Raw genomic sequence first — 14143 nt, 5'->3', positions numbered from 1 at the left:
CCCAGCTGCCCCCCCATACATGCATTTAAAGAGAGACATATTTGTATATTCATAAATATAGTTATATCTATGCAATATCAATATCTATATCTATATGGAACATCTGCTAATACATTCAGCAGCTATGTGAAACAGTAGATAGAGTGCCAGGTCTGGAATAGATGAGTCATATAGCAGGACAATAAGTTGGCTCCCTTGGCTGGCTTTATTAACTGGAGGGAAGCAAGGAAACTGCATTTAAGTTCGGGGGGGGAAGAAAGGAGGAAAGAGTGAGAACAGAAACGAAGTGAAGAATGATTCATTAGAAGGGGTAGAGTGGAACAGTCAATGGATTAGGAGTCATCTCAGTGAAGTAGAATGAATAGAAGACCAACTTGGTTATTAGAAAGACTGAAGTCAAAGTCTCGCCTCTGACACATATTAACTGCGACCATGGGAAAATGACTTAACATTTCAGTGCTTCAGATACTTCTTTAAGACTAAAAGTATAGGGGCAGCTAGGTGGCTCAGTGGGTAGAGCACCAGGTCTGGCATCAAGAGGACTCTCAGTTCAAATCTGGCTTCACACACTCCAATTGCCTAACCTTTACTGCTGCTCTTCTATCTTGGAACCAACACTTTGTATTGACTCTAAAGCAGAAGGTAAGGATTTTTACTAAAAATAAAGAAAAAAGACTCAATTATAGATGAGTTGATGAGCTTGATGAGCTGAATGTGTGAAATCATCTATGTCGATGAAAAAGAGAACTATTAGAGTAGAAAAGTTAGTGTAAAATAGGGGTCCTTAACTTTTTTAATGATATTTTATTTTCCCAATTACATACAATAACAATTTCCCACATAGATTGTCTAAAGTATTTTTTTCTTAAATAATGCCATGGACATTTTCAAGCAGTCTTATAAAACGTATGGACCCCTATTCAGAAGGAAACCAATTATACTGAAACCAAATATACTGAAATATATTTATCAAAATGCATTATTTTTAATTCACAGACCCAAGTTAAGAATCTCTACTATGAGGGGCAGCTGGGTGGCTCAGTGTATTGAGAGCCAGCCCTAGAGAATGGGTTCAAATGTGATCTCATGCACTTCCTAGCTATATGACCCTGGGCAAGTCACTTAACTCACATTGCCTATCCCTTACCATTCTTCTGCCTTGGAAAGGATACACAATTGATTCTAAGACAGAAGGTAAAGGTTAAAAAAAAAAGGAATCTTTGTTATGGTAGAAAAAACACTGGATGGGATTCTGAAGATCTGGCTTTGAATTTAGTAATAAGCATCAGCATTTACAAAGTACTTCAAGGTCTGCAAAATGATCCTATCAACAACACGGTAAAGTAGATGCCACTTCCCAGATGAGGAAACGGAGACAGAGTTTAAACGGCTTGACCAGGGTCCTAGAGCTAGTAAGTGTCCGAAAGAAGATTTGAATTTAGATCTTTCCAATTCTAACTCCAACACTAACTTCACTACACCACGACATAAAGGTCCCTGGGAGCCTCAAACTGATTTACCAAAACTACGTTAACATTATTTTTGTCTTATTACCTTTTATTTATTTTGTTAAATATTTCCCAATTTTTTATATTTTAATCTGCTTTGTGTTGCATTTTGGAGTGTTGCAAGCCACATGCTCTCTGGGAGGACATGTTTAGCATCTCCATTTCAGACTATGATAAGACAGCTGAATACACAACCAATCAAGCTGATTGATTGTTTAGAACACATATTCTTGACAGATTCAGTGAACTGGGTCTAGGGTCCAGTGGGAAGAATATAGACTGGATTGTATTTGGGAAATAAGATAACAATTTCAGTGATCTCACAATGCTCCTTGAAGCAACATTGTATTTTTCATATTTATATTCTTTTTAAAACCCTTATCTTCCATTTTAGAATTCATATTTGTATATTGGTTTCAAGGCACAAGAGCAGTAAGGGCTAGGCAATGGGGCTTTTAGTGACTTTCTCAGGGTCACACAGCTAGGAAGTATCTGAGACCACATTTGAACCCAGGACTTCCAGTCTCTAGACTTGACTCTCAATCTCCTGAGCCACCTAGATGCCTCTATTTATATTCTTCTGATGATACTCTGGGGCTGTGCATCAGAGACCACAATGTTCAAAGAATAAAAATTGTCATTGACTCAAAGAACTTTGGGGGAAATTATGATGGGTATAAGCAGACTACAGCACATTACCAGTAATGAAATATGTAGAAGTAATGTAAAAGATATCTGTGATTGGAAAAGGAGATGCACGGACGGTAAGGAGTAACAGATGGATTTCCTTAGAGATATCCTCAAAGGTTAAAAGATGTAAAGGAAGGTCCCCCAGCATGTTAGGTAGGCAGTCTAAGGATAATTTATGGCAAAACACAGACAAGAATGACATAGGATTATTGGAATCTGCACTACTGGAAGAAATGCTCATTTTGATAAGATTATTGGTTTGGTGGAGAATGGAAATAGAATCTTTCCTAAGTCCTATAGCAAGCACTTAATAAATTACCGGTTTTCTTTGTTGCTTTCAATTTCACTCAACCTCCCCACAGGGATTACTTAAAATTATACGGATAGTTTCTTTTTACTGGCCCAATATCTCAGTATTTTTACTGTCAGTATTACTGACCCAACTCAGTAAACATCAATGTCATTTAGAAATTACTCTTCCTTACTGTGGGAGTAGAAACACACAAGGAAAACATGATCGATCATGTAGTTCAATGGGGATATGATTGGGGTTTTGGCATTAAAATATCACTCTACTGAAAATATGAATAATATGGAAATAGATTTTGGAGAATAATACATGTATAACCCAGTGGAATTGCTTGTCAGCTCTGGGAGAGGGGAGGAAAGAGGGGTGGGAAAAATCATAAATCTTGTAACCATGAAAACATATTCTAAATAAATAAATAAGAAACATTCTTTAAAAAAAACTTATTATTCCTTTTTCGTTGTTATTTATGCTCCTTACTCTTTTTTAAAAATGAAATAAAAAATCAGTAGCCATTTCTTGAAAATTATTTTCTGTTAAGAAATACAAAATCTTAGCTCATCACTCCTGAAAGATGGTTCAATGATGTTACTCTTACCCTTGCCAATACTCTTGTGAAGTCCCACAAAGTCATAAGATCACTGCTACTTTGAACCTAGAGCAGAAAAAATTTCCAAGCCCAAGAGATCATCTTTGCCCTTCTGTTTAAACAAGAGGAAGATTACACAGCTTTTGCTAATGATAATATTAGTTGATTAAGTCTTGATGCTCATTAAACCAATTAAACTGAAAGAGAGTGACTTTGAGTAAAAGCAGACATAATGAAAGCAAACTAAGAAAAGAACTCTTCTAGGAAAAAGATTCCTGGGTCACTGCAAAATAGGGACAGTTTTACTTGTGACCAATTTAGATTTACATTTAAACTTCTGAAGGGGAAAAATAGTGTGAGAAAGTATGTAATTGCAAAAAATGTTATTGTGTATATGGTGCCATTTAAAAAAAATAAAACATTTTTTTCCTTTCACACTATTGCAGATTTTCTCAGGAAAAGAAGAGGTCCTCTTATTTCTACAAGCCATAGTTTTCTGGTTCGCGTCTTATCGCTGTGTTTATTAACAGAAGTGGCATGACTCTCTTTTTCCAGGTCCTCACAACTCAACAACACAAACTTTGGGGCAACCAGTGAGATATAATTCCTCGACCTCCCATCTGGAAGTGGAGCACAATGAATTATTTTGTCCACTCACAGTTCTTAGACAACTTTCCTCCATAAGTTTATAACAGCTTTGTCTCTGACGGAATAATACTTTGTCCTGATGTAGCTTCACTTTTATTTATTTGGACTATGTACAGTTAAAAATTAGAAAACTATAAAAGTCATGTGCACGTTTTCCCTAGAACTATTCCATTTAGAGTTATTTATTTCATTTATTTATTATTATTTATTTATTTATTAAAAACTTAGTTTCAAACTTAGCAACTTCCATCTCTTGCCAATCAACTCTGGGTTTTGTATAAAAGAAAATATACAGTTCATCTGGGTTAGGAGACTAAAAAATTTAATGTATAGAGGAAGGCATTTGAGGTAGCCGACCATGAAGTCAATTGCTGGAAGTGAGTGGCTTGGGATAGCTAAATGGCACAGTGGATAGAGCGCCACACTTGGAGCTGGGAGGATCTGGGTTCAAATGTGGTCTCATAGTCTTCCTACCTCTGTGACCAGGGACAAATCTCTTAACTTTATTTGCCTAGCCCTTGTCCTTATGTCTTACAATTGTTACTGAGACAGAAAATAAGAATTTTGTTTAAAAAGCGAATGGCTCAAGGTAAGAGTTCAAGGAGAATAGAAAAAAATTTAAAAGACACTGAAATGAGGAAATCAACTTGGAAGACTTAAGGATTTCTGTGCATTGTCTTAGGTTCAACAAAGATTAGATCGCTTTCAAACAACATAATTCCATGAGTTTTCTCCAGAAAGGCTCCAGGAGTCCTTTTATTTTACAGCTGAGGAATATGAGGTCCTCTTCCAGTTAAATCTGACTGACTTGATGACTCTCTTTGACAAATTAATATGTCGGACATTGAAATATGTTAACTGGCTAGGAGACCTCGATAGCATACCCTCTACACACCATTGTATCTCTTATTGTAGGAAAGTAACTTTAAGATTCCATAGCTACTGAATAGCAGAGCCAGAACTGAGATCTTCTGACCCCAAGTCTTCCCGTCATATCCCATCTTGCCACTTATCATGGATGACAATATCTTGGGGTTTCTGAGCATTAAAATGAAAATCTCTTTCTATACTATCTCAAGGCCTATATAACCAAAGAGAGCAAAACAAAGAAGAAAGAAATTTACAAATACAAAATATTTATAGCAATTTCTTTGAGGCAGAAAAGAGCTAGAAACTAAGGGAAATTGGGGGAAGGCTAACAAATGGTGATATATGAATGTGATGGAATTCTATTATACTCTAAGAAATTTCCAAAGCAATGGTTTCAGGGAAACCCAGAAAGGCTTAAATGAACTGATGCAAAGTGAGGAGAACAATTTATACAACATTGTAAAGGCAAAGAACTTTGAAAGACTTAAGAACTCTGATGACCACTCACTATTCTAGAGGACCCATTTTGAAACAGACTACCCATCTCCTGACAGAGGTGAACTTGTGGTACAGAATACGACATGTTTTTGACACAGTCAATATTGGAATTTGTATTGCTTAAGTATGCATATTTGTTACAAGAGATTTTGTTTTGTTTTCTTTTTTCCCTCATTGTCAAGATTGGTTAAGAAATGATAATAGGAGAGAAAATAGAATTTTTTAAATGAAAATATATATAACTTGAAATGGAAAAAAGTGATAGTGAAGGTTAATATTAGAGATGTGAACATCCAAATACACTCAAATCAAGATGCAGTGCTCTCTGACACTTACAGCTGCCTTTTATTTCCTTAGTCTCCAAGACTCCAATCACATGCCGTAATTCCATACTCTGCTGTTATTTCTCCCTAATATTCTTTTCTACTTTTTAAAAAATTCTTTCAGGTTCCTCCAGATCTCCAGAATGAAGTTTTGATCAGCCTATTAGAGACTGACCCTGATGTTGTGGACTATTTACTCAGAAGAAAAGCTTCTCAATCATCGTGAGTACTCTTGTTTTTTATCCTCTAACTTCGTGTTGGGAATTTCCGTTTCTGTTGGGAAGAATTAGAAAGGTTGCCAGTTTCCACGGCATTTTGTGCTCTCTTTCTAAACATAGGCTGTTCCCACACAGGACAAAGTTTAGTGGAGATTTGGCAAGCATCAGACTGATTTGATTGATGCAAACACCCAGACTAGATCATTTAGACCAGAAATTCCACTTTAGCAATTTACCTTGACCATAGGACCCAATTGTTGGCCAGATCTCCGCCTCCATTTTATTTGAGCAGATACAACATTAAAGCATTCCCCTTTTAGTTATACTGACTTTGCTAAGGAAATTAGAAATTATCTGGCATTATTCAGATTCTTTTGAATGCATTTCTTACGTGGGGGAGGGAAGAAAAGAACCAAGTGCTAGCTGGTAGGAGCTCCAAGGCACATTGATACATCTACCACTAAAATAATTGGATATCAGCTTCTGAGAGACTTTTAAAGTATGCCTTCTTTGGAGGTACCATTTTTCCTTTTACTATAGAGCTTATTAAGTGTTGAAAAATAAAGAGATGAAGAAGAATTTTAACAGAACTCCAGTTATTTAAGTATGTATGGTTACACTCTAGTCAATCCACTTTCATGCATTTTTTAATTTATTGTTTCTATTTATATAAATATGTTCTGGGTCATTGAATGCACATATTAAACACCATGCACTTGGTTTTAATAAATGAAATTAAATCTATGTACAATTCCAATACTTGGATTTTGCATTACCCAAAGCAGTATGGCTATTAAGCAGTCAGCTAGTTGATCTGATCAATGCCAAATCAGGAACTTCCGAATTTTCATGTTTATTTAGGCACTTTGGAGCATATATAAAAGATAAAAAGGGCCTAAGTGCTAGCAAATAGTGCGAAAGGCTCTGAACTACACTGGACTGTCTACAACTGAAATAAAATAATGTTATCCTTGAAGCCTGCAATGCATAACTCACAAGCATGCCCCACTGCACTTTTTACTGTGGAGCCTGTATATTGCTAAGCTATTTTAACATAGCCCAAAGGAATAGAAAACAAATAAGGCCCTCCATGATTGGTCCTAATTATTCATGCTGGCCCAGTTACTGAATAAATAAATAAATACCCAATTTTTCTGCACAAACATAGCTTTAGAATAAGAATGAATCTTCAAGATAAAATCACCTCCAATGTAGAGCAGTTTCATTACCAGAGAAACAAAGGCTTTAATGTACTAATAGTGTCACAAACATTTTCTGAGCTCTCTATGACTATGTGATTTTCATTACTCCTTGATGAAAGTCATTGAAAGTAACAGGCGTAGAGCAGCGTCTATTCAAGCATCCCCCCTTTTTTTTTTCACCTCACTCATATAGGAAACTCTTTTACTAAAGTATTTTTAAGGTATTTGCATTCTTCCTCTTTCATTGCTTCTAGGGCTCCCTGTCTATCAAAAACATCCATTGCCTTTCGCACTACTAAATTAAGATTTGTCATTCAGAAGTGAAGAATTTTGAAATGGCTCATTCTTTCAAACAGAACTTATTCACACCTACTATGCACTGAGCACAACACCCTTCTGTTATGGTCATTCATCAGTAAGATATTCAGTTTTGATTAAGGCTAGTGGCAGGAGATATGCCTGTGTGTGTGCTCGTGTGTGCATGCATACCCATTTACATAGCTAGGTACATTCTAAAGAGAGAAACATAATATAAGAAAACACTTCCAAAGCATGCCTGTTTGAGCTTCAGGTTTACATGACACAGGCACGAAAACTCAACCAGACAGTTTCAGCTATTGGCAGATCTGATCAATAATTTAAGTTGGCACATAAAAAGGGATTTTTTTTCTTTTTTCTTTAACCATATTAAAAGAACCCTAATGGATCTGCTAAGTTTCCCTGCCTGTGTGAGGTAATATACACATTCCAGGCACGAAGCCTCAATTAATCTGTGTTTGTCAGGTTACTATACTCTGCTCATTAGGCAAGCTTCTGTTTCATAAGAAATTAACTTTTATTTTAGAGAGGGAGGGGAATAGTCTTTCCAAAAGGAGCTCGTTTTGAGTACTCTACTGACTTACACCATTCCTGGAAATAAAATCGACTTTTAGTTCCCATATGGAAAGTGAAAAAAGCCAATGTGCAACTCACTCTAAACAATAGTTTCCTATCTTGACTCTTCCTAGTCTTTCATCCAAACCATAATAGAGATTAGTGTTAAAGAGTGGGAAAATCTGAGAATATAAGGGGGAAATGTGGTTCAGTAGACAGGGAGTCAAGTTTAGAGATGGGAGGTCCTAGGCTCCAATCTGACCTCAGATACTTCCTAGTTGGGTGACCCTGGGCAAGTCACTTAACTCTCATTGCCTGGCCCTTACTGCTCTTCTGCCTTAAAACCAATACTAAATATTGATTCTATGACAGAAGGGAAGGGTTTTAAAGGGGAAGTGGGGGGGGGAAGACTTCTTGTTCATCCTCTAAAGGTAGAAATAGCCTACAGAAAAGATCATCACAGACAGTATAGAAAAATCTTTTGAAAGAAAGGCTCCCCAGGGGCAGCTGGGTGGCCAAGTGGATTGAGAGCTGAGCCCAGAAGTGGGAGGTCCCAGGTTCAAATTCGGCCTCAGATACTTCCCAGCTGTGTGACTCTGGACAAGTCAATTCACTCCCAATTGCCTTGCCCTTACCTCTCTTCTGCCTTGGAACCAATCCACGGTATTGATTCTGAGACAGAGGGTAAGGGTTTAAAAAAAGAGGAGGAGCAATAAGTCTATATTAAATGACTCGCTATTCTCATAAGACTGTAGTGAAGGAGGATTTCTGACCTTTTCAAGGATACTGCAATTGGGGTAAACAAGATTTATAAATGTGAAGTGATTAGAAAAAATAAAATAAGACAATTCAAAAATAAGTACAATTATGATAAAGTAACTAAACAGTCAAGAAGAAGGGAGAATTTGGTGTGTGCCAGAGTCAGTCATGAAGACTCCACAAAGAAAGGGGCACTGGAACTGACCCTTTGAGAATATATAACATTTAGAGAGTCTGATCGTTTCCTCCACTTGTTTTTCTTTTTTAAACCCTTACTTTCTGTCTTAGAATCAAGACTATGGATTGGTTCCAAGGAAGAAGAGTGGTAAAAGCTAGGCAAAGTGAGTTTACTTGCCCAGGGTCACAGAACTAGGATGTATCTCCTGAGGTCAAATTTGAACCCAGGACCTCCTGTCTCCAGGCTTGACTCTCTATCCACCATCTAGCTTCCCCTCAACTAGTATGTATTTAGCTATCACTGTATGGCAGGTGCTGTCCTAAGTGCTGGTGATAGCAAGAAGGCAAAAGAAAATCCTTGCTCTCAAGGGTCTTACAATCTAATGGGGGAAACAGATGAACAACTATGCAAGTAATATATTTATTTATTTATACTTAGAGACCATCAAGAGAGTGAAGGGGGATCTGGAAAGGCTTTTCTGGCAGAAGTTGGGTCTTTAGTTGAAACCTGAAGGCAGCCAGGAGATTAGTGGTAAGGAGGGAAGGAGAGAGTTCCAAGCATGGGAACAGTTTGTGAAAATGCTCAGAGTCAAGATATAGGGAGTCATGAACAAAGGCAATACTGAATATAGTTTTTGGTGGGCAACAGTAAGGAAATGGGCCAGATTAGAAAGAATTCATGGGCATCTAGGTGACTTAGTGAATTGAGAGTCAGACCTAGAGATGGGAGGCCCTGAGTTCAAATGTGACCTCAGACTCTTCCAAGATGTATTACCTTGGGCAAGTCACTCAACCCCCATTGCCCTAGCCCTTAAGACTCTTCTGCCTTGGAATCAATACTGCTCAGTATCAATTCTAAGCCAAAAGATAAGGATTTTTTTTTAAAAAGGAAAAAGAAAGAATGTGTGGGGGAAAGGAGGCGGTAGAGATAGAAGTAGCAAGAACTAAAGTTGGATGGGTTAAGTGGAATGAGGAGATTTTGCTCCTAATGAGATCTTAATGTTCTTTGTTAAGAATAGTTTTAGATGTTGATGCACTAAGACTTTAACAGATACACTCAAAAAAGCCAAGTTGAACTGGCCACTTTGGAATATATCAGAGTACAAACTGTCTCCACTTTTTACTGCTTAGAATTTTGCTACTTTATTCATATGACATTGCCTAATAAAAGTCTAGTTGCACATCCTGATTCAACTCTTTCCACACAGGTGAAAGCAAGTGAAGCAAAGAGGAGGCAAACCTAAGACCCAAAGCACATACGCTGTTAGGGCTTTGATGATCTCCAAGAAGGCATCAAATGTGAAAGCCTGGACCACCTATATTTAATCTGATAAGCCAAGAAGAAATATGGCTTCTTCTTAAGCAGCACAATGAAATAATGAAAAGAGGATTCCAAAATAGAGAGAAATAGGAAGCAGAAAGGGCAATCTATGGTGGTACTCTGGGGACTGGGACATGCGGTCTTAGCCAAGGGTAGTGGCAGTGGAGTAGAGCAAATCTCAGAAGCATTGGGAAAGGCAAAATATATTTGAAAATGAATAGTGGGGACACGTGGCTCAGTGGCTTGAGAGTCAGGCCTCAGACTCTTCCAAGATGTTTTACCCTGGGCAAGTCACTTAACCCCCATTACTCTTCTGCCTTGGACCAGTACACAGTATTGATTCTAAAATGGAAGGTATATTTTTTTTTTAAAAAGGAAAGAAAGAAAATTAATAGTGATTGGTTGGAGTAAAGAACAAGGAAAGTTGGTGCCAGCAGCCAATGACATGACTCATAAATGACCATTTTGAATGCATTCACTTCATATACATTTAAAAACCAAATCACTAATATGCCCACTAGCCTTTTCCACTGAAGGCAGCACAGATAATACCTATGATCAATCTTTTAATTGTTTCTTGTGATGCCAAAGGGAAACAGCAAAAGATTTTATTTTGATGGTGGGAAAAAAACCCAAAAATTTCCAAGACAGTGTAAAACCAAGACCCAAAACATATTTATTTTAATTTATGTTATGAAAGGTTAAAAACTTGTACAATGATTTAAGAGCTCTCTTTTGGGGGAATTTCTCCTTTACTCGACTTTAGGATTTAAAAAGATCAGAGGACTCGCTCTTCTATGTTCTGCGTGGATCTTTATATTTTTTGGCTCCAAACAAAAAACACACAAAGATTAGAAGAGATTTGTTCCATTTTATTACTAAAGATCCAAGACTTTTAGTTAAGCTTCTTTTTGAATTGCTTATTTTGTTTGAAAGCTTTATAGTCTGTATTTTCTCCAAACTGAGTTGAATAGATATTTTCTCCTTCTACATAGGGACATGGGGAAGAGGGGATGAGGGTGGGGGGGTGGAGTAATGCAAAGAGGAATTGGGAAGGGCAATTAAGGAAGACCAGGAATGTTGACTGTGTAGAGTAGTTATTTGACTCAGAACAGCCCAGAGATGAAAAAAAGAAAGACACTACTAACAATGATTTGCATATGAAACTCAAATGTAGATTTATAGCAACTTAAATTGAACAAAAGGATATTGTACTTATTTTGTCAAACTGGATGTGTTTTAAGCCTGATTTTAACTAAAGAGATCTAATTCTAGTTCCTAATCTATAGTGTAATCTGGAAACAAGCGCAAAATAGAGTTAATTCAAATCCAACAGAAAACAAGAACAGTGTTAATAATTTAAATCCACATACAGTATTTAGTATTCCTTTTATTCAACTTTGATGATCATCCTTCTATCCCATCAAACTTTTTTTCTAGAGCAGCTAATAAATAGCAAGTGGCCTATTTTTCAGTATAAATTTGAGTATAAATATCTGAAATGTTTTCCTCCAAAATAACTATTTACTTTCTGTAAGATATCTAACCAAAGTTAAAAGGTCATGTATAATACTTAGCATGTTGGTATAATTCTTCAGTTGAGCTGATGATATCCTGATTCTCAAACTTAATTTCTCCAATTTGATGCTTTTAAAAAATCAAATCAATTTTTATCTTTCTTTTAAGAACTTAGATGAGAAAAAGAGAACTTAAACATTGGTGCTGCTAACTGTGGCTATTGTCAGTTAATTGTGGAGAGACAGAGAAAGAGAGGAAAAGAGAGAGAGATCCACTTATGTAAAGTTACAAAGATAACAGAAAGTTTTTAAAAAATGAAAGTATGATTTTACCATCTTAGTAGACAGTGTCTCCACTAAATTTCTTCTCTGTTGTGTTATTATAGCATGAGGGTGGCTGAATTTCCAGGTCTGAAAAACACAAATTCCAGCAGGACCTATTGAGTTGAAAAGGCTTTAGATATGGTCCTGGGGACATTCTCTCGATTTCCAAAAAGAAATCTAGCTAAGTTTTAAGAGGTTCATGACCACAGTTGACTGGCAGATGATAGGTTTGGGTTTGGGTTTGGTTTTTGACTACAGCAACTCACAAAGACCATTTCCAAAGCTGTAAAAGGGTTATTTGCAGCAGTAGAGAGAGCATTAAGTAGTGTGATGATAAGATCATGGGTCTTTGAAGTATTGCAGGACACTTGGGGGAGTCTCTTTGACTTCAAGAGTTGTGTTTTACTGGTCACCCTATCCTAGATTACCGGAGAGGAAAGACTCACTTTGACGGATCTCTGATCTCATGGGCACCACCTCTGTCAGTTTTTAGCTCCTCAACTCTATGACCTGCTTGTATGATTCTTGGTCTTTATGCTTCCATCAATCTAAGCACAAGAGGCTTTTCTTTGAATATTTTTATATGTCTTGAACATTAGTGCAATATGACTGGCTCACCCACTTTTCTAATTGTAATGATTATGTCTGATATATTTTGTACTACTTCTTGTCATCAAGGCAACTCAGAGCACGTATATCCACTATGTGTAAATTGTCATCAACTCCATAAAAATGAAAAGTGTTGAGTCAAAAAAGTCTTTCCTCTGAGAAAGTTTTAGTGTACAATTTAATTTAAAAAACAAAACACTTGGGATAGCTAGTGAGCATAGTAGATAAAGAGCACAGGTCTAGAATCAGGAAAAGAAGACCTGGGTTCAAATCTGGCCTCAGACCCTTCCCAGCTGTGTGACCCTGGGCAAGTCACTTGACCCCCATTGCCTAGTCTTTACCATTCTTCTGCCTTGGAGCCAATACACAGAATTGGCTCCAAGACAGAAGGCCTTGCCTCCCCCTTATCCCTCTTCTTTCTTAGCATCGATACTAAGACAGAAGGTAGAGTATTTTTTTAAAGCCACTGTAGAAATAATATGAAATAGGGAGGTCTATACTGACAAGTTTAATAAGGGTATGAATGTCCGTTCTGTGAAAGGCATAGGAAAAAAATGCAAATTCCAAAGAGAACCTTCTAAGAGTGATTTGGGACATTCTTTATAAGAACTATGAAACAATACCCATTTTAATAAGTAATCTTTAAAAAAATAAATTAATTGCCTTTTATACTCCCCTGTCAGAAATAAAGTGAGTGATGATTTAGGATTACAAATTAGTCAGGAATAGAATTAGATTAAAATCCTTGACCAACTAAGCCACCAGGTCTGACTCTGTTGCCCATTAGGGCAGGAAGGTTCATTGTCTGCTTAACGTGAGGCATCATCGACAGGACTGTAGAAAAGTTAAAGATGTCTCCGTCTCCTTTGGGCACAGACCCTGGGGACGTTGCACAAAGGGATGTTCATACAAACTTGTGCATAATTAGCTGGAAATCCTCAGTAAGCTGGAAGCTGCTGCGGTGGGCGCGGGGCACTCTTTCCACATTTCCACAGTCCAGTCCAGAGTGTCAAAGACGCGGTTATGTCCATTTAGGGTCCCGGAGAGAGGGGCTTATCAGCTGAATGACTAAACTACAGCATCACAGCGCGGTACAGATACTAGAGCTCTGGGTATCTCTTTTCGGGGAAGGTTGGCACGGTGCTCCATTGGCAGCCTTTGGGGAATTGAACCGAAGTTTTCCGTTTATTCACAGAACAAGTACTATACTCCCCGCTGCGGTGCAAGCTTGCCCACAGTTCTCTACCAGCGTGTTTACACCCTGACCTGGAGGGATCACGCTAAGGGTGAGCGTGCTATTTGGTCTCCATGCTCATTCAGTCTTGATCCAGTTAGCTGAGGCTGCAAATGGTGGCATCCTAGTGGGCTTGGTTCGAATGTCATTGGCAGCCTATCTTCCTTCTGTGGTAGCAAACGACAACAAAATCCAAGGCTAACTTAGCCTACCAAAGAAGTGTTTAGTCTGAACATAGACGAGTCCTTCCCAGAGAGAGGCAAATTAAAGAAAGGATTAGGATCCCTCGCTCTCTAGCAATAACCCTGCTGACTAAAACAAATTTCCTCTTAAAAAAAAAGTCCAAGGGACTCCCACAGTGGTGCTCGTTGTCCTCCTGGACTTGCAACTGGAAAGTCATTTCCTGTTGCTCCCTGAGACTGAAGTCAAGTCAGACTTCTCAGGGACAGTTTTGCTTCTGAGGAGAGAAGTCAGGG

The 14143-nt window shown here is 37.7% G+C and overlaps 1 protein-coding gene across 5 annotated transcripts in view; it reads left to right on the top strand.

The window, feature by feature from the left end:
* Window positions 1-14143, top strand: part of ARHGAP6 (Rho GTPase activating protein 6) — a 675128-nt gene that overhangs the window by 647282 nt on the left and 13703 nt on the right. For all 5 annotated transcript variants that reach the window (XM_016424787.2, XM_056808175.1, XM_056808176.1 and 2 more), the window contains exon 10: window positions 5558-5655. In XM_016424787.2, coding sequence (XP_016280273.2) covers window positions 5558-5655 — 98 coding nt within the window. The remainder of the gene's footprint in view (window positions 1-5557; window positions 5656-14143) is intronic.

This window comes from Monodelphis domestica, chromosome 8 (genome assembly GCF_027887165.1).
Source record: "Monodelphis domestica isolate mMonDom1 chromosome 8, mMonDom1.pri, whole genome shotgun sequence".
Classification (NCBI taxonomy): domain Eukaryota; kingdom Metazoa; phylum Chordata; class Mammalia; order Didelphimorphia; family Didelphidae; genus Monodelphis; species Monodelphis domestica.
Note: the sequence above shows the minus strand (reverse complement) of the source record. Positions and strands in the feature narration are given on the sequence as shown.